A 25,770-nucleotide genomic window follows, 5' to 3' on the forward strand; every position below is an offset into this window, starting at 1 on the left:
TATGTACTGGCACTTCCTAAAGTGCAAGAAAAAAAATTACTAGAATATTTCTAGAAATTGTTTTCAGGCTCATCTAGTTGAGTATTTCTTTCTTCCTTCTGGCAATGTCTAAATACTTTGCTGGATAAATGGCAAGCCCATATTAATACAGCAAAAGCAGCAAAAGGGCTTTCACATTCCAATTCTTTAACATATTGAAAAATTTAAATGTTCATAGTTTGCTTGTCATTTACCTGTGATGTGGATATGATACTCATCCTTGAATATTCTCTTGAAGTGAGGGAGTCGTAATCGAATGTGTGAGATGGGCAGACCAGGAAGGTTGATTTCCAAATTTCCCATGAATTGTGGAAATTCCCAATCCTAACAAAGGAAAACAATTGAAAAAACATTGAATTGCTTAATTCGACCTGGAGACATTGAGTTATTTTGACATAACGTAACTATAATGCATTCACATCAAGAAACCCAGGCTTTTCCTTTGTTATTGCATTTCCAATAACTATTTCTATTCTATTTTCTTGTGCAGCTGTTATTTTCCAAGGACTAATCTTTATACATTGCCAAGATTTTAAAAACCAAAATGGTACAAAGGTGCCATTAAACCCCAGCTTACTTTCTCCCATTCCTATTACACTAGTGGGATATTACAATCATTCTTATATTGAATGTATAATCTGTATAATTTCCTGAAGTAATTCAAACCAAAATTACATTTGCTAGAATTTATTTTATTTCACATAGCGATTTCATTCGACATATTCCACATTTCGCATAGCCTTTGTAAAAAACAATCTTTGCTGTATCCAAACAGCATTCATTCTGATCAGATGAATTTGCATTTAAATATAAAAAGTAAATGAATAAATCTGTATTGTTACAATGCCTTATTATGTCAAATATTTCAAAACACTGCACAAGTAATTATTGTCAAGTGAAGTGACTATTTTTGGAGGCAAACACAACTGCCATATGGGCCAGCAAAATCCCAGACTACAATGAGGAAAATTACCAATTTATCTATAGGATTGTAGGCAGAGAAATAGTGTCATGGGCTTGTTATATCCATCTAACAAGCAGTCAGGATCTCGATTTGACAAGATCACAAGATTGGTCTGGATGAAAGAGGCCTTTCAGCCCATCTGATCGCAACCGCACAGTACTGCATGACACTGCTTTTTTAAATGAGTCTAGTGCTGTGGCCTGTATCAACTTTCTTGGCAACTTGTTCCAGGCTTAAATGCCTTCAGAGCAAAGAGTATAATATGGGTCCTGCCGAAAAGCCAGGCTGGCTATGCCGTCATCAGTACTGTGGAGTCACCCGGTTCAGGTACCGGACTACTGAAACCACCACAAATTTGACAGCCTCAATCATCTTCACACCACAATCATTCAATCCTGACTTAACCCAAAAGACAGGTTCTAGATCCACAGAAACTACAACAACAACAAAATTACATTTATAGAGCGCCTTTCACGTCGGGAGGATGTCTCAAAGCGCTGAACAGTCAGGTGTTAGGGCCCAGTCACGCGGGAGGGTTAGTGTAGGGGTGAGGGAAGGCAGAGAGGTGGGAGGAAGACCAAAGGCATGGTTGAAGAGAAGGTTCTTGAGCCCGGCCTTGAAGGAGGCAAGGGAGGAAGTGAGGCGAAGGAACCGTGGGATGGAGTTCCAGAGTGTGGGGGCAGAGAGGCTGAAAGCCCGGCCACCGATGGTAGGGCGGGTCGGGTGGGAGACATGGAACAGGCCAGAGCCCGATGAACGGAGGGAACGGGCAGGTTGGTAGGGAGTCAGCAGGTCAGAGAGGTAGGAAGGGGCAAGGCCATGGATGGCCTTAAAGGTGAGGACGAGGATCTTGAACTCGATCCTCTGGGGGATGAGGAGCCAGTGGAGTCGGGCGAGGGTGGGAGTGATGGGGTCATGGAGCCTGGTGTGTGGGAGTACACGAGCTGCAGAGTTTTGGATGATCTGCAGCTTGTGAAGGGAAGAGTTGGGAAGGCCGATGAGGAGGGAGTTCCCGTAATCGAGCTTTGAGGTGACGAATGCATGAGTGAGGGTTTCGGCAGCCTGAGGGGTGAGACAGTGGCAGAGTCTGGCAATGTTGCGGAGGTGGTGGTAGGCAGTGCCGGTCATGGCGCGGATGTGGGGGAGAAAGGACAGTTCAGGGTCAAACAAGATAACTAATGTACACATTGGCATCTCACTCTGCACCTCACTCTGCACCTATCCCGAAAACCTCCAAGGATTGCTAAGAAGCAAATATTTATTCAGTTCTTTATTGAGAGAGTTAATTGATGAGGCATAAACTGCATTTGAGGTCCTCTTCCCCCATGTTTCTCTCGTCAGCTCCTCTAACTGTACATAAAGAGATGCCATCAGCCTGCCTGCACTCACTCCCCTTCTAGTGCAGTTTAACTGTGCAATATATAACATGTTAAGAAACCTTTATGTTTCAATCAAGAAAAAAATGTTACTGTGGCTATCACAAATCAAAAGAAAGGCTTGCAGCTGCATCATTTTATAAGTTATTGATGGGAGTTCTCTGCTTCTTGACAGTGTCATCTCTCACTTTCCTTCAAATAGTAAGGGATATCTGTAGCAGCGAAGGAAGTTGTAAGATAATAATCTGGAGTATCAGAAATTTTCTAAAACTCAGTAAAACATTTATTATTACTCAGCATTTATGCCCTCAGCCAATAATAATTGTAATAATTCTCATCACCGCCAAAACTGCTCAACAAACCAAAACAAAGGCGGTTAGATGCTGACATGGCTGCTGCAGATTTTTATACCACACAACCAGCCAGAGGCTGAATATTTTCAGTGTTGCAGATTCAGAATGCAGGTCTCAGTATTATTCCTAATTGGTCAAGGACACAATCACGTCTTGGAGGACAACATTTCAAATTGCTTGTATCTTAATTTCTGAACTTTTAACATTCAAAATAATATTTGTGCTATAATTCCCTTTTCAGACTGCTAGCCAGTTAAGATCATTAATGAGACTAAAAGATATTGATGGGAGTGTGTTACAACATTAAAACAACTGAAACGTTTTAATGTTGTCGTAAACCACAAGAATTATAACGAACATCACAAGTTATTTCGCTTGGATAAGGTCTTTGTGCCTGTGTAAAAATTTGCTGTTGATCTTTATATCTTCTGCCATCATTATAATTGCTGTCTCCAGTTTTGCCTTACATAAACAGAAGCAGAGGGGGATGAAGAAGGGTCATAAAGAGGGAAAAGGTATGGCCTCATCCTGTGTCTAAAATTGTTTTTTATTTACTGATGGTATGCAAATTAGGCAGCCACAACATTTATATTTAAGAAAATATGCTGCAGGAATCATAGATTGCATGTAAAACACAGATATAGAGTAAGCAAATAGCTGCTAATGCACATTGTACAGAAATATCTAGATCATGTTTTGTGATATCAAGATAAATGGAACGTAGGTTTCATGACAAATACTGTGGTCATTCTGTGACACTGTTTTGACACAAATGGGAACATCAGAGTCATTTCATCATATTCCTCTCCCACCGAGAAAGTAACAAATCCTCAATGATTAATAGTCAGAGAGGAAACGAGGACTGTCTGCAATACATACTTGCAATACAGGGCAACTGTTGTAATAGTCCCCGTTTTACAGCACTGGTTTCCTGTGGAACTGCACTGATTGGAAGTGTGATACGCCCAACTTGTGCACACAAGTTATCAGGTGACCTGATAATCTGGAAGTCGGCCATTTTTAGTGCAGGAAGCCAACCACTTAGCACTAAAAGCCAAGTGTATCACACGTGTAGGAAGTAATTTCCTGTACATAGTGCACCTGTACAAGAATGCAATGCACAGAACATGACATCAGCAGCAACCCTGTAACCCAGAAGTCTTGAATGAAGTTCAACTGTTATTATCAATGCATGTACTTTGTTACCAGTTTCTGATAATCCTAAATCGATAAAAGGCTGAGAAAAGGCCAGCAAGAAAAGTAGTGACACAACTAATGTGGTTTGCAAACACTGTATTTTAGATCTCATAAATCACAGAATTGATGGGTAAGATGATGGTACTGTACTGCTGAACTAAATGGTACATTTCTATCACTGCATATTCTAGTTTTCATTTTTCTTTGCTTAAAAAATAGCAAAATGGTTTTTTTTATAGGTAAGTTGTATTTACTCATCAAACAGTACAGTCTGATTTATTTGAGGTGACACATATAGAATTCACTATTTATCTCAGGGTGAGGTTTTATGATGTTCCTCTTATTGCTTTACTTTACTTGACAGCTGGTGTATTGTAGGGTGTAATACAACAATGATTAAAGTTGGATAGATATTGTGGAGTTTAGAAGTATTCAACTGTCGTTGAAAAGTTAGTTAAGAACGATGAGCGAGCATGAATCTACAATGTACATAGGATTTGATTTATTTCACTGGTGTATACAACACATTTATTAGAACACATCTGAGGCTGCAGGAACATTGGGCTCAGCCTTTCATTGTAGCTTATTAAATTCTGGTATTAAACTCAGGGTCTTACAATTTTGTTGTCAACAGCTTTACTCTTGCATGTTACCCCAGTTGGCAAAATCAACACAAAGGAGTTGTGTGAGGTTTTATGGTGCGAAAGAAAGGAGTTCCCAGACCATCATTAAACCTTTCCTGTAAACAATAGGGTTTTCTTCTTTGTTTTATACAGAGCACAGAAATGCATCTTGTATGTATTATAATAATGGGCTACATTTAGCTGCCCTGACTGTCTTTCAAAATGAATACATCAAATTAAAAAGAGCTTGTATTACAGGTATTCATGCATTATTATAATAATTATAAGAACTTATTCAAATAAAATGTCACATCAGTCAGGGTTGCTAGCTACACATGTTGGTTTTCTGAACATTAACAGATAAAGCCATCATCTAGCTCAAGAAAATTGTTCTTCCCTTTGATTAAAATATTGAATGGAGGGAAAATGCTGTGCTTATACTGAACTGTTTTTATGTCTCATGTTGTTGGCTGACCGTGGAATGATCAGTACCAGCGAAGGTGAAATACCCAGTCAGTACTCGGGTTTATTGGGTTGAGGGGATCTCAAGATAGCCCAAAGGTCCCCACCCACTAAGCTTACAGAACTCTAAAATGCAAGCATGTTCCTCTACACATCAAATGTCATAGTAGGGAGCAGGTCCCAAGAATTTTAGTGAAATGAGAATTCATTGCAAAATTCATTGCAAAATTCCTGCCAAACCAGAGCTGTTAGGAAATACTTTGGAACATCCTCCCGACGTGAAAGGTGCTAAACAAATGTTATTTTGTATTGTATATGTTGGGTTGTTTATGGAAGAAGAGTCTATATGTGTTATGCTTTTGGATAAGCAAGTTGGCAAGGTAATAGGAAAAATAGTTATAGTAATTCTGTCATGAGACTGCACCTATAGTCCTTGCCTCTTCTTATCATGACCTTCATCAAATATCTGAAGAAGAAAATGATGACTAGTACCTTTAAATTTGCTGACAATACAAAATTCTAGGAGATGACTGATTGCATTATGTAGGAAGAGATTATCCAAAAGGGATTTAAAGTGACTCGGTGAAATGATCAGTAAATTACATTTAACACAGATAAATGGAGGCTAATGGACAGTGGAGCTAAAAGCATTAAATAGGGCTATACAATGTTGTTTAACTTTGAAGGATTTGTGAATGATACAAGGGCATTCACTGACACTATCAACACGACATGAGATGCCAATTATGAAAGCAAATTAGAATAGACGTCATTGATAGGGGCCAGACAAGGATACAAGAGTAGAAGGATGTAAGTTCGGAAACTTGCAATGACTGGAGATTCTTACATGAAACATAACATACACACGTGGAGTCCTGTAGCTCAGTGGTTAGAGCACTCGCTTTGCAAGTGAGAGACCTGAGTTCAATTCCAGGCAGAGGGCGAAACCTTGGGCAAGTTTCCTTACTCCACACAGAGCCTAATAATAATCCCTCCAAAACCAAAAACAATAATAAATTGGTCATTTTCAATCTACGACTGTTTGTGGGACATTGCTGTGCGCAATTGGCTGCCGCGTTCGCCTACAAATATACAGTCAATTCACTTTACAGTGTGTTCTGTGAAGCGCTTTGGGACGTCCTCCCGACGTGAAAAGCGCTATATCAAATGCAAGGATTATTATTAATTATTATTATTATACACATAGATCTTGAAAGTAGTCAGTTTATATGTAGTACAAAAAAAACTTAAGGAAAAATAAACATTAGAGATATAAATTAACAAGAGGCATGCAGTGAGATTTTGTGATCACCAGTGTAAAGGGAAACAATTAGAGAATGGTAACCCATTAACCATAACAGAAAGATGGGTTGGAATTGCTAAAGAGAGTTAGAATCTAAAGTAACCAATCTAGTTGATTGTAAAGGAAACCAGATCAAATGGAACTTAGCAAGATTGTGCACAAGCTTTTATGAATGATAAACATCAATAAAGGAGAATAACTCATCCGCCATTCCTGGTAAAAGGTATTTTTTTCTACCCGTACTCCACATTTTGCTGAGCAATATAATGCAGCTGCTTCAAAGAAGTGAAGGTAAAGGCTTCCTTATACAAATGTGTGATATAAAGTGTACATGAAATAGCACAGAGCATAGTCATCCCCCATTACATTTTGATTTGGTATACTATGGGTCTGTATATAATGCAAGTGGACCACGTACGGGAAATGTGGGTCAATACTGGCTTCCTGAATGCTGAACTTCGGTGAAGTCAGCAGCAATGCCATTTGTGACCTGCCAACCCAGAAGTGCTGACCAGCACTACATTGTGACTCATTATACATGCATGATCTGGACCCCATAAAACACTGCATTACAATGTAGTCAAACCGTACTACACCCAATCCACTACTCAAAAAAACAAGTTAGCAATATTCTGCCTCAATATTGTTACCCATACACTAGCGGAGGCTCAGAAACGGTATCATCAGTCATCTTCCACCTTACTGAATAAGTATCATGGCCTGGATGGGTAGACTAAACTCCTCGCTATTTCCTACCACCATTGTACACTTTCATTTGGAGATTTTAGTGAGATACTTTGGGTATCTTGTGGGAGGATGTTGGTGTCTGTGTGAGGGATTATCACTGCTCCACGCTTTTCATTGGAAAAATGTCTGATATAACCACACTCAAGATTTTCCTGGAAAACTATCATTTTGTTTGAAGCAAGTAACAAAAAACAGCACAAGTCGAATAATTGTGAGGCAGTTATTCCATTGGAACATACCCAGAACAGAAAACATTGATTAATGCATTGGATAATCATATTTGAGTGGTCCATCATAAAATATTGACATTCCTCTAAAGATGTCAAACAGAATGTGGTCTTACTCTTGCACTATTTGTGGAAACAAAGCCATGATGTAAAATATGTTAAATTATATTTAATCTTAAAAATTGGATCCCTTTATTCAACTCTTATGGACCATTTGGATAAAATACACACACGCACACAGTTCCTTTTCAATGGGTCTGCATTCTGTTAATCACATTAATAATATATGGTAACACACTAGCAGGGTTATGTTGTTATGTGTCCTGTCACTCAACTTGTCAAACATGAGCTAATCTTTATTACTTCCTACAGAATGCATATATGACAACAATAACAACTTGCATTTATATAGCACCCTTCACACAGGGTGATGTCCCAGGGCTCCTGTAATGGACATTCGAAAGGCCCAAAAAAAAACAGACCGAGTAAAGCTTCACAATGTCCCATTTTCTTTATGTTGACATTTTTCTTCAATTTCTTCTAATTCCCTTGACTTTGGTATTCTTTCCCTGCCTTTACAAAGTCCATCCTGAACTTCAATTTCAAACTGGTTCAATATTTAATAAATAGGCTAGCTTTCACTTGAAAAAATACTTCAAAATAGTATGAGTTGTTTGTTCAACTTTTTAGGGTTTTCAAAATCGGCCATTAAAAATAGATGACACTGATTTAAAAAATATTGTAAATGTAGCAGTTAACAATTTATGTGTATTTTATATCAAGAAGTAGATCTTGGACCGTTGCCAATGTGGTCAGCTATAATTCAGCACCAAAACATGTACTTGTACTGCATCTGTAATAGAAAACTCCAACAGATCATTCATCTAAAACATGTGCCACCGCAAACCTAACTGGGATTGTCTTGCGGAATCTTTAGCGTGGAAAAAAAACTTCTAACAATGTTTTTTAAACCCTGATGTAAACACAGCTCTGATCCTCCTGCCTGTACCAGTGAAGTAACCAATGTTATTCTTGCAGGCACGAAAAGCCTTCATGCCCATTCTCTCTGACCATCAGATCAGGCAATGAATTGTCGTTCAATGCTGCTTGTCATATCAATGTCTCTTGTAACAATTTGGGCCATCATTTTTGGTGCCCTAATCGGTCCTATGCATCTCAAGTGATTTTATCTCTGTTTGTAACTACCGTAAAGACTATGGATAGAGCTGTTATTGTTACTACTGAATAGAATCATCTTCTTACCGCTCTAACAATTATTCTTTGCCAAAGCTGTGGCATTCATGTCAATGGATCTTGGTCCTTTACTTGGGTTCTAAATAAGAATAAAATGGGATACTTAAAAACCTTAATACATCTACCATTTTCACATCATGTTGATCTCGTAGTTTTACAGAAAAAAACAGAAATATTGGAATACATACTGGTCACTATACTGCCTATAAATCTCTTCAGTACAGCTATATATATATGCAGTCTTGGATTGATTGGTATTTAACATATTAAAGTTGTTGAGCCTTCAACAATATATTTCCTGGATAGGTTAGACATGCAAGAGTGCATTTGCCAATTAGCAGCTGAACTCATAAAATTTGTGGCTTGATTTCCAAATCCCGGATATGGGGAAATAAATTCTAAGAGCAGATTAATAACACATTTGACAATGTAAATTATTTGTGTTCAATGCTTTACGTTAAATGTTCAATAAAATTTACATATTCTATTACTTACAAGTTAAATGACTCTACTTGAACAGCAAAGTTCAGATTAAAATATTAGTGTTTTAAATTGATGGAAATTTCCAAACACAATGAAGGAATAAATAACTGGGAAGGTCATTAAAAAATGCAAAGTAAATAGAATGCGATTTTGGTCATTAAAATTTAAAGCCTAAATTTATCATTTTCACGGACAGCTTATTTAAGATTTTAATCTATTAAGTGCTACTTTATGGCCTTGTTTACTTACTTCTGAACAGCTCTTTTTAAGCATGACCACAAAAAGTTTGCCAAAGAGTATGAAGAATTGCAATGAGTTGTTATAATCTCCAGCTCTCTGCAGCAAAGAAAGTCTCAACAGTTTTATAATTTAACTTGAGTGAGTTTCAAAAGCTTTACCAACTAAAGGGCTTTGATTTGCTTGTTATATCCCAACTTTGTGGGATTTTTCTAGTAGATGAAAAAAGTATTTATAGTTGTAGAACATTGCTGTACACCCTGTATCTCGCCTTGGAGCTAGCTATTTAAAAAGAAGACTGTAGGAATCTGGGGTAGGAATAATTGGGCCAGTAAAGTAAACACAAATCCCTGAAGACTGTGTTTATAGAAACTTCTAGAAATTCTAGTTCCTTTGGGGTGAACATACTTAATTTTGAACCTACCTCAGTCAGTTCAGATCTTTTGGATTGTCAGAAAGATTTGCACAAATGTGTCTCTTGCTGCTCAAGATTTCTGGGCAAAGAGGAAAACTATGCATGGTGTGAGCTGTACAATCTGACAATCATAAAGTTATGAACAGATTTTTTGCAACAACCTGGCAGCTTTATTTTGAGCATGTGAAATGCCAGAATTAAAAAGCTCAAGGTTTTCTGAAGCCTTGTAATAAAAGAAAATCCCACAGCCTTTACTGCTGGAACTGTATGAATCTCAGTGCACCAATCAACAAACGTTTAGATAATGGAGATGCCACTTGAACAGGATTTGTAATGTTATGGAAAGATAATGTCGCCATGTATTGCATTTATTTTGAATCCAGTGAAACAGATGTTTCTGACAAATCCAAATCCATGAAGCTTATTCTGCCACATTAAAACCTTCTAACTCTGAAAGATGCCTTGGGAAATACACGCTGACAAAGACTCGTTGGTTATAGTATCATCTTCCAGAAGCCAGTGAGCAACAAGCATCATGTCTAAAGATATAGGAATTCAACTGAGGAAAAAGAGGAGCACTATTTGCCTACAAATTTGCCAACAAATACACAGTCCCGCTACAGTAAATCCTGTGAAATGCTTGGGAACATCCTGCTGTCGTGAAAGGCACTATACCAATTGCAAAGATTATTATTATTCATACATTATCATCATCATCTGGGTACCTACACGATCCACGATTTACAAATTGTTTCACAAATAAGAACCCCAAGTCAAACATGATCATTGTATTGTTATATAATTCAGAAAAGCCTTAATATAACTCAGTAAATCTGCAGCATCATCACTCTCAGAGCACATAAGGGCACTTCTCAGGTTCTATAGTGGAAAATAGGCCTCAAAAGGGAACAGTTTTTAGCTTTCCATCAATATTTTTCATATCAATACAATGCAATGCAAAATTTGTAGTATAAATGAATGTGATGAAAAATATAACCCCAGTTATGTGATTTAATATCACACCATGGCCAATTTTTCCATATACTGTCTCCATATATTATTTGTGGTCCTGAAATATTGACATGAATTATTGAAAAAAAATTGTGTTTTCCTTCGGAAAGAGTCTAAATATTACACTTACTTTGCTAAGTAGACAAGCTGTGGCTGGAAATTCAATTTAACCTGTCTAAAACATGTTTGTTGTATTATACGTCGTACCACCAAGTGATGGATTAACCACCTCCAGAGCTTGTCAGACCTCTCTGCCAAAGCTGACTTATTGGATGCAGATTGAAAGAAATGCAATTTCAACTCTTTATAAGCAGTAGATTTTCCCTGGACAACAACGTGCCACGCAAGTCTGGTCTGTAAGCCTTTTAGTGCTCAGAAGGCATTTGGGAGAACAAAGATTTTTAAAAAAATCTTTTTAAAGTGGTACTGTCATCCCTTTCAGTATTATCAAAGCAGCCAGAAAATATCACCCTCCAAAAACCTTAGTATCGACTTCAGCTGCCACCTTGGATACTGTGAACAGTCACTTGCAACTAATGGGGTATTCACTACAGCATAAGTTATTTACTGTTTTCACACATCAACTATTCAATTACACGTTCCCATTGCTGATAAATCTAGAAGAGATCCTGGATATTTTACAGGAATGATAAATAAGAATAATAATCCTCGCATTTACAAATGTTTCTTTCACGTCAGGATGATATCTCCAAGTGCTTCACAGGATTCTACTGTAAAGTGTAGTGAGTGCATATTTTGCAGGTAAACATGCAGCCAGTTTAACAAGCCTTACATTTGATATAGCAGTGGCACACAGCAGTATCTCACAGATAGCATGAAGTGAATGACCAATTTTATTTGGAGGTGGGGAGGTCGTGGGGGCAATTGTTGGCCAGAACACTCCCACCTCTGAGAACAATAGTACTTCTGCACCAGTTTGTAAAAAAAATTATTTCGATTAACCGACACTGTCTCCGATGATTTATGATCCCATTTTCTTTCCAGCAGCAATCAATCCTGTTTCCTGGTTCACTGGTGCTTCTGCAGGGTGGCACTGTACTTAACCAGTAACCTCCACCTCTGCCCTGGAAACGTTACAAATCTCAATCACAAAGGGAACTGAATGAATTTCAGGACAGGGTATCTGAATAAAAGGCTCGCCTTCCACTACGAGAATGCTGAGCTGGAGTTTGTTCACAACAGTAAGTTTAGCAGCACAACCAGGAAATTGCAGGCACATGTGCCATTTACAACAAAACTACTAGAACTACTACTACAAATACAACAAATTACATTTATGCAGCACCTTTCATGTTGGGAGGACATCCCAAGGCACTGGGATCCTAAGAGAATGTTTATATCAGACCCATGTAATTTCCTCCTCCCAGTCTAAATAACAGCGTACTGGAGTGGCCAATTCAGTTACTTTCAAACACGAAGACTGAAACAAGTCAACTGACGATGACAACAACAACATTACATTTGTATAGCATCTTACACATTGGCAGGACATCCTAAGGGGCTGGACAGTGTTTCAGACCCAAGCTGGGGTTCGGGAATGTGGAGGGGATGGAGGGCAGTGGGGAGAAGGAGGGTGATCGAAAGCACGGTCGAACAGGAGGATCTTGGGATGGGTATTGAAGGAGGCAAGGGAAGGGGAGAAGAGGAGGGCAGGATGCAGTTCCAGAAGGTCGGGGCAGAGTGGCTGAAGGCCCGCCCGCCAATGGTGGGGCGGGCGAGGTGGGGGACGAGAAGCAGGCCGGAGCCCGCTGAGCGGAGGGATGTTGGTAGGGTGGATCGAGGCCATGGAAGGCTTTGAAAGTGAGGACCAAGATCTTGAACTGTATCCTCTGTGTGATGGGAAGCCAGTGGAGCCGGGCGAGGATGGGGGTGATAGGGTCATGGATCCTGGTGCGGGAGAGGACACGGGCTGCAGAGTTCCGGATGATCTGCAGCCTATGGAAGGAGGAGTTGGGGATGCCAACAAGCAAGAAGTTTACATAATCAAGCCTGAATGTTATGAATACATGTATGAGGGTTTTCGGGGCCTGCAGTGTGAGGCAGTGGCGGAGCCGGGCGATGTTGCAGAGGTAGGGGAAGGCAGAGCGGGTCATGGCACAAACGTGGGGTAGAAAGGATAATTGAGGGTCAAACAAAATGCCAAGGTTCCGGACTGGCTTAGTAAAGTGGAATGTGCCTCCATGGATGGTCATACTGTGAGCGCCTGAGGTATGGAGGCGCTGATGGGAGCCAATTAGGAGGGACTCGGTATTGTTGATGTTCAACTGAAGAAAGTTAGCTCTTATCCAGGACTTGATGTCTGACAGGACAGCAGTGGTCCTGGAGTTGAGGGTGAAGGCAGAGAGATACAGTTGGTTGTCATCCGCATACATATGGAAGTTGATCCCATGTCTGTGGATGATGTCACCAAGAGGGAGCCAATAGATATTAAAGAGAAGGAGACCAAGGACAGAGCCCTGAGGAACACTGCACGAGGTGATGCGGGGGCTGGAGGAGAAGCCGTTTGTGGAGATGAAATGGAGGCAGTGTGAGAGGTACGATCTGTATTATATCATCTAATAAACATTTTGCTTCCTTCCCTCCTCTGGTCCCTTTGGTGGCTGAGCCTCTAGACTCTGGAACTCTCTTCCGCTACCCCTCCATCTTGTCCCTCTCTCTTTGCCTTTAATTCCTGCTTTAAAACTTATCACTTCAACAACATAAAGTCAAGCTTTTGGCAAGGTCCTCATCTCACTGGATTTTGTTGTGTTTTGAATGCTACAGGTGTTAATGAACTGATCACTGGCCATAGTTTAACCACAGTGAAAAGGATAACAACAACTTGGATTTATATAGCGCTCTCCATGCCAGACGGCGTCTCAGAGGGCTATACAGTAACGGATCTCGGGACCAAGCCAGGGGGAGGGGAGGAAGGTGACCAAAGGCGCGGTCGAAAAGAAAGGTCTTCAGCAGAAACCTGAAAATGGGAAGGGAGGGAACGAGATGAAGGGAGTGAGGAAGGCAGTTCCAGAGCCTCGGGGCATTGTTGCTGAAGGCACGGCCGCCGAGGTTGGAGCGGAGGACTCGGGCGACGAGGAGGAGGCCAGACCCGGAGGAACGAAGGCAATGGATACTGTTTTAACTAACAGCTATCCGTCCACAAGATAATGAGTGGATACATTCCAAAATACTCTAATCAGAGTTCATGTTCATAACTGTAATCCTCTGGATATCCAACTTGTTTGCAAGACAGTGTACAGGGATCCACAGGAATTTCGTTGAACACAAATCCTCTTCAAAATAATGATTTTTCAAAAATAGAATGCATAGGAGTCATCTGCCAGCAAGAGTAGGTATTTATAATGGTATTTATTTTTCTCCTGTAAACTACAAAACTAAAATTTAACAAGAATATACTATCAAACTTTTAGCCAATGTTTACCTTCTCTGCGGTATAAATCCTCCCACACTGCTCAGGAATAATATGTGCTTCCAATTGTTAATCTCAAACATGGCAAAGGCAAAGTACAAATTTGGACACCCAGGAGTTATGCTGCAGCATTTGTTTAGTCAGAGAATAGACAAACAAAATAACACTCAGTAGGAGTGGCACTGAGCAGTGCCGAAGGTATAGGGAGTAGTGGGGTGGGTGGCAGGATAACATGTCTGAAATTAAAAACTGGTATAATTGAAGGCGGTGCCATTAATGACCCATTCGCCCACCCTATTGCAAAACCCGTCACCGCCACTGGACATGAGGGATGTGTGATACTAGCTATTACAGGTTTTGATCTGTATTCTTTAAAAGAAATAATACATTTCTAAGATTTGTAAGTAACCTTTCCTCTGTCTCTGACTTTCTGTGGGACACAAGTTCACCATTTTTCAGGACACAACTTTGAAATCTCAATAATGTTTTATTGGATATTCAGCATATTGGATAACTAATTTCTTCCCATTGATTCACAGCTCCTCTTAAGCTCATACATTTGATTCCAATAGATTCCACTGTCACTTGCAGGTTAATTTTATATTTAATTAGAACAAGCAATATTTGTTATAATGGTGACGAGAGGTGACATATCGTATTGTAGCCACAGAATCACATTGATGAAGAAGGCCCTTCAGTCCATTTGATCTCATCAATCCTGAATACCAGCCCAAGTGAAAAAACTTAATGAATCAGCAGAATTCTCTTTTAAGAGGTCTGATATCATGCTACCCAGAGGCAAGTACACCATGTCCCCATGTAGAGGTGTAAGGCATGTTTAAAATAACCAGAAAATATTAACATAGACAGCAGTATCTTCTCAATATGCAGCCAATTATTCAGGCATGGAAAGCTTCTCAAGTAGTTGCCTGAATGACATTCATTCAAAAAGAGCAGCACTGAGTCTTTATTATCAAAGTTAACTACAGTATGTATTCAACTGCATTCTTGGATTTCATCAAAGGGAAAGAACACTGTGAAAAAGCTGCAATTTATTTTGTCACGACATTAACTTGCCAACTCACAGACTCCTGTGTCTCAGCAGAAATGCCAGTGCTCACTTGTCCTCTCACGTGTCCTAACACATTTCCATCAACTGTGAAACAACAGTAACTACCGCTTCATCTCTCAGATCAGAGCCTACTAAGCACCCACACAAATTTGGAAAAGCATTATGTAAAGCAGATTAGTATTAGCAAGAATTAGACGGCAAACTAGGATTTGATGCCATGGAAAAGATCTTAAATTAACTTGAAATGAAGAGATAATTCAGAAGGATCCAGCCAGTCCACTATTTAACAGGCCTTTTATCATAGGACCAGAAGGAGGCCATCCAGTCTGTCTACGGGAGATGGCCATTCTATCTGTTGAACCTGTTCTATCACTGTTCTATCCATGTTTCTATCATGTAAAAGTGCATTGCCTGTGGATCTCTGGGATGCATTTCTGGTTACTGAAAGGAATTATCATTTGGAGTCCACATTAAGAAATCTCATTTGAAATTTCTGTATTTCAAACCTTTTCCAGCAAACCTCAAAAAAAAGATTTTAAAATGTTTAGTACAAATGCTATCACCTTTTTAATCCATTGCTTGATAACACTTTCTCTTCCTGCCAAGTGTATGTGCACAAGCAGCCACATAAACCAGCCTTTGTGTTTATAGTAACACTACCCTGGCACCAGCTGTCTGACCACCAGCTCAGAAGTTATTGATGAGATTTTGGGAAAGAAAATGTTTCTACGCTAAATATAGAAATGCATTATAATACAAATATCAGAAATCATGCAATTATAAAAATAGGATAAGGCATGTCTTAAACCGACTCCTTTTAAACTCCCATTATCAATAGCTTCTGCAGCAGTTGGATAACAGTACCACAGTTTGGAATCAGGTTGCATAGAAAGTGGGAAGCTTGCCTGATATACACATACATACCTTTCCTCCACTAGATTACAAGAGACAAGAAAAATCAGTCTCGATATATTGTGCATGCCGAGGTGCATCTGAATCCAAAGGAACCAATTTACAATAGTTCAGCTTTTTTGTTCATTCCTTAATCACATAGTGCTTACAGAAAACATGCCAAAGCTTCCGTTGCAAGCTTATGTAATACTCTGTACGTGCAGACTTTAAAAAAGGTTACTTACACATTTAAGAAACAGAAAGCAGTGCTCCCAACTGGAGTCAGTTTTGATTAAAAATTGTTTTTAATTCTTGCCCTATCACTAAATGCACTTCACTGATTCTCAGCCAAGCACCTAAATGGATCATTTTGTAGCAGTAGTAGCAGAATGCTCAGTCATGGAAGAAAAAGAACTCTCCTGAAAATCAACTGCTTACAGATGCACAATTCTTGTTGGTCTAGTACAGAACAACACTAATGGCAACCCTGAGCAACCATGGTATAAGCAGCTGGCTGCAGAAGCTGCAGTGTAGCAAGAGACAACAGGAGAGAAACTGAAGGCGATATACAAGGACAAAATACAATCTGAAAATGTCACTTGACAAGACTCACTGGAAAACTAAGTTATACAACAGTATATGGTTTTTAAAAAATATCGCAAACAACTCTTCCTGCAACTGATTTTTCTTTATATCTGACAGAAAGCATTGGTTGGAAGCTTCACATTGAGGGCATTTTAAAATCACATTGAAAACCTACAACTGAAACATTGTGACCTATTTTTATACACTGTTGTTGTCTTGGAATGATGCGTTTTAAGGTGTGTATTATCATACACTTAACAACAACAACAACAAGATTGCATTTATAGAGCGCCTTTCACGTCGGGAGGACGTCCCAAGGCGCTGGACAGTTGGGTCGGGACCCGAGCAGGGGGAAATGGTCAGGGTGAGGGGAGGGAAGGGAGGAAGCGAGGAGGGGGTAGAGAGTCGAGAGGGGAGCTGAAGGCACGGTTGAAGAGAAAGGTCTTGAGACCGGCCTTGAAGGAGGAAATGAAGGAAGCAAAGCGAAGGCACTGGGGGATGGAGTTCCAGAGCCTAGGGGCTGAGAGGCTGAAAGCCCGGCCACCGATGGTAGGGCAGTTAGGGCGGGGGATGTGGAGCTGACTGGCAATGGAGCCAGAGGAACGGAGGGTACGGGCAGGTACGTGGGGGGATAGTAGGTCGGAGAGGTAGGAGGGTGCAAGGCCATGAATGTGGCCTTGTAGGTGAGGATGAGGATCTTGAATTCGATCCTCTGGGGGATGGGGAGCCAGTGGAGGCGAGCGAGGGTGGGAATGATGTGGTCGCGTAGCCTGGTGCGGGACGTACACAAGCTGCAGAGTTCTGAATGACCTGCAGCTTGTGGAGAAGAAGCACTGAAAGAGATAAAAACAAAGTTAGCACATGCTAAGACACTCCAACATACTTTAATGTTTAGTGATGTCCTTCATGTACTGATTTTCTTTCCCAACAAAGATGGACCTTATGTTTTGGGAAGGACTTCAGGTGAACCCTACCAAAATGTGATCTGATTCAAAGCAAAGCAACTAAAATGTTCACATTAATATGCAGATCATAAAGACAGTTTCACAATATCGTCTTTCACTCTCTTTAGATGCATTTTGACTGTGAAACCAAATTTCAGCTTCGGAAGAGTTAACAAATAATTTGGCAATACCTGCATGACTATAAGGAGGTCAAAGACTAGGACAAACGAGGCCAGGAAAGCTCTGGAGACTTCATCACTTGGCATAAATCCTCGGTTCAACTTGTCCCAACTGATCCAGTCAGTGGTAATGACAATAACAACAACAGATGTCAGGGAGATCAGCACTGACCTGTGAAAACAAGACAGAAATATATTTTTATTTGTTGCTTGCTAGTAAATAAAACGTGCTGGGTGGGATGGTCAAAGCTTTCCGTCAACTCTCAAAGCAAAGAATTACAAAGGAAACATTGGCTATTAACTTTTCTCCAAGACAAATAGTTTAGAAAGAGATGGCCTGTTTAATTCACATATTGTCCTTTCCCCATCTTTTGTGTTGCTCTATATATTTTTCTTTCAGCTGGATGCTGTGACGTTTACTCCCATAACCAAAGCAAGACCCACCTGCCAACAGGTGAGACACCTGGAATATCCATACACATCCAGGGTGAATCAACCACGATCACAATCGCTGATGATGGAAAAGATTCAGCACTCCTTTAATTTGTGATGTCAAATTAAATGCTGAATTGTTATGCTGAATTTGTCATGTTACTTGACAGTGATCATAAACATTAAGGTATGTACCAAATGCCACACACAAACAATTTGCATTTGCATTTTGCTGTACACCAGTATTATCAATTTTACTGTTTTGTATCACCGAAGGGAGTTGACAAGTATTTTTTTTCCCCCCTACGATGCCCTTTGAATTTCTCTCCTATTTCTCATCTCCCGAAGACTTAATAATCCCTCTAGCACCTCACCCAAGTAATCCTTCTTCACGTGATTAACCTGGACAGTAAATATCAGCATGATTTTTGACAGCATCAAAGCCAAGCCTGATTTGGGTTGCTATATATCAGTCAAAGCAGGAATCCTAGCCAAAGTTTCAGCCTTCTCTGGTAATTGGTGAGGCCAATTGCAGTGCCCCACTGCCAAACCAGCTGGCATTGGCAAATAACACAGACTAGGGATCAGACATTCCAGTCTATCAGGCTTTGCATAATCTACCCACTACAGAGTACCATATATGTAATTATTTAAGAGTCGAACTTTCGCGGAATCCTCAATATTTTATCTTTTTGAGTGGACAAATTTTCGGGGATGACCCACATTAAAAGAAACTAAACTGAAAATGGGTCAATATACCCATTTTCGCCAACAAAATATACAGTCAATTCACTTTACAGTATATTCTGTGAAGTGCTTTGAGGTGTCCCAACGACGTGATGAGGCACTACATCAAATGCAAGGATTCTTATTATTATACCAGTAAAGCGGGACGCAATAAAATACCTTACAATTCAAACCCTTTTCACGAGGCTGCCGCATGCGTGAACACAGCTCCGACACTTCCCGTCGTCACAGGTAAGGTGTTTTGTTTTGCTCTGCAAATTATTTTGCAATGTTTTACTTTTATGTATCCTGGAGCGGTTTCGTGATTTCCGCGGCAATTATTATACCCGAAGATATTTACATATACGGTAATTGTCATATTCTAAATGCAAGATCTAATATTACAGAACAGCAACATTTATGTGCATTTTTTCGTTTAATTTGAAAATGGAATACTAACACCTCCACTGTTAAAGCAGCATCTAAGTAGTTTAGCTTTCCTCTTTCTTGACAGACAAACATTAATTTTCCCCTGAACAACACTTGCTGTCCCTAAAGCCCAAACTTGTCCACAATTTGAACACTGCTCGCTCATCCAGAGAAGTTTTTTTAACACGGCTCATACACTTTGAACAAAACACAAGAAATGACTTGGCCTGAATGATTCTTCCCCGACCTTCATTCTCCATCCTCATGCTCACTTTTTGCAAACATTTCCATTATCCCCAATTTCAAAATCAATATTGCTATGATCATTGTTCAACTTGTTTTTTCACCTTTGAAGACCTGTTGGAGGTGTTTAAAATCCCAGAAAGATTCATAGGGCTGACAATTGATAGGCTGCTCCCAATGAGCCAAAATGATAGCTGTTATGTAGCAAATCTAAAAGGGAGTCTAGGAGGAAATACTTTACACAGAGGGCGGTGAGAATGTGGAACTCACTACTGTATGCTATAGTTGAAGGAAAAGAATCAAATTATTCAAGAGGAAACTTGTTTCATGCATGGCAATAGATGTGTACAGGAGAGGGGAATAGAAGGGATGGAGATTTGTGTGGAATATAAACACAGACATGGCCAAATTAGACTAAATGACCCATTTCCATTTAATTCAATGTAAAATACACCATAATACATGCTCATTCTCCTCATGGTATTATAAATCAAATCTCAATACACAGTCTCCTAATGTAACAGTCTTTTTCAGGATCTTAATCCTGTTGAATGCTTCAACTGATACAAATGTATTTCTGTTGGCCATTCACCTTAATTCTGAATAAAATAAACTCATCATGGCTCACAAAGGGAATACATAACTTGGCTTCACACAGTGATTTTAAACATTTGCTTCATTGGCAATTCATCAGTGGAATTGCTAAATTGTTGCAATTCCAACAGCAACAAATCTGCCAAATAAACAGTTAATTTAAACAACAAATGCAAATACAGTCCTCTTGCTGCTTTGCCAGCTTTGCTCTTAAAATATGACTGCTGAGAAAATGACAGCTGAATGTTCCTGTCCATATGCAGCCTGACCCCAATTACCAGGCAGTGAGTGTTCTGTGCTCTTGTGATGGATGTGAAAGGATAAGCACTATTTCAGCGACTCTGCCAGACCCAGAAACACAGTGGAGGCAGGGATGGCTGGACTGGGGATTTGCTGGAGCAATGACATCTTTAAGCAGAAAAATAAAGGAAACAGTTGGGTCTAATTTGCTGCATTTCTTCCCTTTGGAATTCCCTATGGCGCAGAGCAACTCAACTCTGGACATATCTCCTCCCGATAACTAGAAATATGTCAAGATGACTGTGGGACTTCACTTTGATCACTTCAGCGTGAAGCCCTATGGTCAACATGACATACTTCTAATTATCAGGAGGAGTCTTAAGTTACATAACTTCAGATCCTTATTAAGCAATTACTTCAAGAAATCTTCCAAATTAGACCACTCTCTTTCTTATTAAAAGTCAGCTTCAGCTGTATAATAATTGCACAGATAATTGAACAATGTGCATTTTTCTTTCTAGGATGACATGGTCATTCATTACAGAAATCTTCCTCACCATGCTCCATTTTATACCACACAGCAATGTATATCATACACATTACACCCTTCCTCTCTGCTTTCAAACCATCTCTCTTTGAACTGTGCCTTCAATTATCTTCCTCCTATTATACCTCTCCTTTCCCAGCCTGTTGGGGCTCCCACTCTGATTCTTGGGACATTTCACTGCATGAAAGTTGCTTTACAAGTTAGAGGATTTTCTCCCCCTTTGCTAAACTGTGTTATGTTATTGATAAGTTACTCATGTATATTTACAATTAATTTCCAAATTGCTCTAATCCTGTAATAATATTAATAATAATCCTTGCATTTGATATCGCGCCTTATCACTTCTTTGAGAGGTCTCAAAGAGCTTCACAGAATATACAATTGACTGTATATTTTGTGGGCGAAACGCGGCAGCCAATTACACACAACAGTGTCCCACAAACAGTCGTCGATTGAAGTGACCAATTTTTTTTTGAAGGAATTATTACCTCTGGAAAAACGATCCGCTAATCAACTAACAACCGGGCTCCTATTTGCTGCTAGGTAAACAGGAGCGTGTGAAGTAAGGAAACTTGCCCAATGTTTTGTACAGCCAGGAATCGAATCCAGGTCTCTCACTTGCGAGGCGAGTGCTCTAGCTACTGAGCTACAGGACTCCATGAAAGAAAGGAAATGTATTGTAATGAACTGAAGGTTGTGGAAATACTCCGATGTTGGTATTTTCTGCACTCACAATATATTTTGATTAACTGCAGCCCTGAATTCTAAATCTCAGTCAGCTTCATCACTTCCTTGGTGCAACTGTGTGTGACAAGATGAACTAATAGAATACCAGGCTAAAGGGATGAGTTTATATGGGATGTATAATAGGATTAAGCTATGGTGTACAACAAAGCACAGGCCTTAGGTTCTTGAAGTAAGGGCTTTCGGAGTATTATTGCTGTGATTGATTGCACGTTTGCCCATAAGATTAGATATACCAAATTTCTAACACCAGACAGTATACAAACAATTTAGTGGGAGAGTAGAACTGCAGAAAGGAACAGACAGTTACTGCAAGTCGAGCAACTGTAATGGCTGAAGCTGGCAACCCTTTTGTCTTTAAAATGCTAATTTTTAAGTGACAATAATGTCAAATATTGAAACATGCTCTCATGGCAAAAAGCATGCATGAATTAGAAGATATATAATGCTCCAGTGCGGTAATGTAGAGTGCTGCATTTCTGGAATCAAACTTTAAACTAAGGTAACGTCTAGGATTTAGGTGAGCATCAACAAACCCTTGGGACCTCCTCCCAATGTGAAAGGCGCTATACAAATGTGATTTGTATTGTGTTGAAAGGGAATTTATTCCAGCGTTCTACCTATCCTGCATGATAAGAATAATATGAATAAAATTTTGGGAAACAGAAACAGTGAGTCAACCTGGCTCCATGGTAGTACTTTCACCTCTGAATCAGAAGGCTGTGGGCTCAAGCCCTACATCGGAGCTTTTAGTTCAAATTCAAGGCTGACAAGTGCTGGGGTGCACTGCATTGACAGGTTCACATACTTAGATGGACAATAAAGATCCCATGGAACTATTAGAAAAAANGAGATGGGAGCTCCTCACGATGTTCTGACCAACACACCCCCAGATAAAATTGGTCTATTTGTGGGATATTGTTGTGCGAAAAATGGTTGCTGTGTTCACCTACAACATATATAGTTGCTACACTTAATGCAGTAGGATTCCGTGAATGCTTTAAGATGTTCTGACAACATAAGGTGCTATATCAAGTGCAAGGATTATTATTAATTAACACAAGAGTACACAATCAGTGCAGCACTAAATAAATTGAGTCATTTCAGAACCTCAGGCACAGCCAAGTAAACATGCTCATTACTTTGTATCAGTACAGATCTTTGCTTGGATCAACTGAGCACTTAAAGGGTCAAACTTTACACAAATCGATTCAGAGTTTTTATAATATAACTCTGCCTGTCCCAGAACTTACATTTATACAGCACCTCCCACATTAGGAGGACATCTCAAAGTGTTTAACTCTGCCACCTAAGCTTGGGGCGTAGACGAAGAAGAATTTTCTCACTACTGTCGTATTTAATCCTCTGAACTTTCTCCTTAAACTCCAAATATCATGTCCTCCATACACTTCATCTTCCCTGCAATGAAATAAAAATGAATCACATAGTCTCCAGCCCTTTCTTACACAGGATCTTAAAACTGGGCACCTTGTTGCCTTGGTGGTGTCATACACTATGGGCCTCAGTTAACCTGTTTTCACAGTGAAATAAACAAACTGCACACGTCATATAAGTAGGAGGCATTGAGCAGTGGTTTGTATCCAGTTGAGGCTAAAAGCCACCATCTACATCTCCACTGTCAATGATTACTGGACACATTTTCATATCTACTGACAGGTGAGGTGCTGGTTTAAAAAGTTACTGTCCTCCACCTTAGGAAATGCGTTCTACCTAGTTCACATCAGTGAACACCATTATTAATTTAATGATATCTCAGACACTGCAGTGAGCAAATAATATTCTCCATGATTCTGTGCTGAGCTGACAAGCATGAATTGGAAGAGTGGACAAATGAGAGATTGCGGTGTGGAAGATTTGAAGTTTGTCTGTGTGCTGCTTCCTGCCAGGAATTCAAAAATTTCACCACCAATGTCATGATGAGTGAGAGTTTACTTACTTGGAATTCAGAAGTTTGGTTTTTGTAACTCTTAAATTGGTATTGGATTTTCACGAATGTCAGACATCCAATTACCTCCCGCGCGCACACTCCACCCCCCGCAAATAAAACTGGTCTGCTGAATGGAATACATATTGGACCAAATAATTTGACACATCGGACTCACATTTGCAATATTCGCAATCTAGATATGTTAATTCAAATCTTTGGTTTGCAAAACATGCAGCCAACAGCCAAGATGCCAACAGAAAGTTGCAACTACCTGGTTTGTGAATATCATAAATTACCTCCTCATGTGATTGAAGAGAAGTGTTGGGTGGGTGGGGAGAGAGGGGATTTGGGTGTAGTAGATTAGCACTCTTTGATAATGTGCATTACTGAATAGGATTTCCTTTCATTTCTCACTTCGATTTGTCAAATATTTTTAACTCATATCGCGCAGTTACAAGTCTACCTTCATCAGGCAGACACACACCATCCCATGAATGTGGAAAAATCTGAATGCAGCACACAGACATAAAAGCAACCATCTTGGACAATTCAAATCAATAATTGAATCTTGATTCAGGCTGTGAATTATTAGCTACAGTTTATCTGGCCAGATATCATGACACTACTGAAGTCACTCACCCATTGTACTCAAATAAACATATTGTATTTAGTCAAATATATAGCACATCATCTGAATTATAAGCTTCCAGATAGGTGACATGCAAGCTTGACCTCTGGTTTTCGGTTACATTGTGATGCATATTTTGCAGATTAGTCTCATCAACGCAACATATTGGCACAGCACACCACATTACAACATTCTAACAGAGTCTCTCTGTGAACTATTCTTCACGGAAAAAAGGAAAATCGTTTTCCATGTCTTGACCAATATTTACATTGTATCAAACTCTCAATAGCAGATGCCAAGGCCACAGAATAATGGGTCTCAGATATTGGAGTCGATCACAAGCTGATCACTAAACAATAGCAACCAATTTCACTTCAACGTTTTCACTCTAAAAGCAAACAAAGGCTATTTTTAGTGATCAACATATGATATGTCCCAGTCTCTTAGCCCTTTGGGCTGCAGCAAAAATCTAAACCCAGATTCCTTATCTCTGGTATTAGTTGAAGAAAACAAGCTGGTTAACTCAAACATGCTATTTACAGAATCTCCCAAGGCACTATCACTGGTGAACTACAGATAATTCTATGATTCTACCCAGTCTTATTCAGCGAATAGGTCATGGCAACAGCTGTAGGAGTATTTTTTTTTAAAAATTGCCAAATACATGATTGAGCTTTTCATTCAAACGGTACAATGTTTACCACTCACCTAGCAACCTATTCTCGTATTTCAATGATATATCTTCCAATTTCCTAATTAAATACATAATTTTCCTGAAACATACAAGAGTTCACAGGCCATCAGACACACAAAAAAAGTTTCTTCTTTTACAAAGATAAAAACACAACTATTTATGAACAGGATTATTCTTTCATCAGTATCTTATAACAGCTTTTGTGACCATTGACAGAGTAGAAAGAGTAGCTAGCAGTAAAAGGTTTAGTGTTGATTTCTTTGACCCTGAAAGATGCAAGTAATGATCTCAAGTGGTACCTTTGCAAAGTATTACAGGGAGAGCTCATGGTTCGTAGAGTTTCACTTCACTGGTAGAAATAGAACAAGTTTTACTGCTTCTCACAGCAGCCAGAATTTTGATTCAGGCTGTGAATTATTAGCCACAGTTCATCGTATCAAATTGAGTCTGACTCTATTAATTTCTCCCTTGCACTGTGCATTTTAATCTCAGCTCTGTCATACCTTCCACTGACAATAAATACAATTAGCAAATTTAATTCTCTTCCTATCAATCAAGTAAAAACTTGCAGGATCTAGAGAACTTTAGTCTTTTAGACTGGAAGGCATCAGAAATAAATTAAATAGAAAATATATGCTGCAGGTTCCTGCACATGAATTTCACCGCAAACCCTAGTCATACATATTTAATCCCTCCCGAGACACTGTGCACTATTTTGGATAAATTCCAAGCATTAATTCCATTCCATTAGAT

At 39.5% G+C, this 25,770-nt stretch overlaps 1 protein-coding gene across 2 annotated transcripts in view; it reads right to left on the minus strand.

Moving 5' to 3' along the window:
- tmem117 (transmembrane protein 117) overlaps positions 1-25,770 on the minus strand; it is a 112,311-nt gene that overhangs the window by 2,700 nt on the left and 83,841 nt on the right. For both annotated transcript variants that reach the window (XM_007903723.2, XM_042335483.1), the window contains exons 6-7: positions 17,805-17,964; positions 234-363 (exon numbers count right to left, since the gene is read on the minus strand). In XM_007903723.2, coding sequence (XP_007901914.1) covers positions 234-363; positions 17,805-17,964 — 290 coding nt within the window. The remainder of the gene's footprint in view (positions 1-233; positions 364-17,804; positions 17,965-25,770) is intronic.

Source organism: Callorhinchus milii, unplaced genomic scaffold, assembly GCF_018977255.1.
Source record: "Callorhinchus milii isolate IMCB2004 unplaced genomic scaffold, IMCB_Cmil_1.0 Scaffold5, whole genome shotgun sequence".
NCBI classification, from domain to species: Eukaryota; Metazoa; Chordata; class Chondrichthyes; order Chimaeriformes; family Callorhinchidae; genus Callorhinchus; species Callorhinchus milii.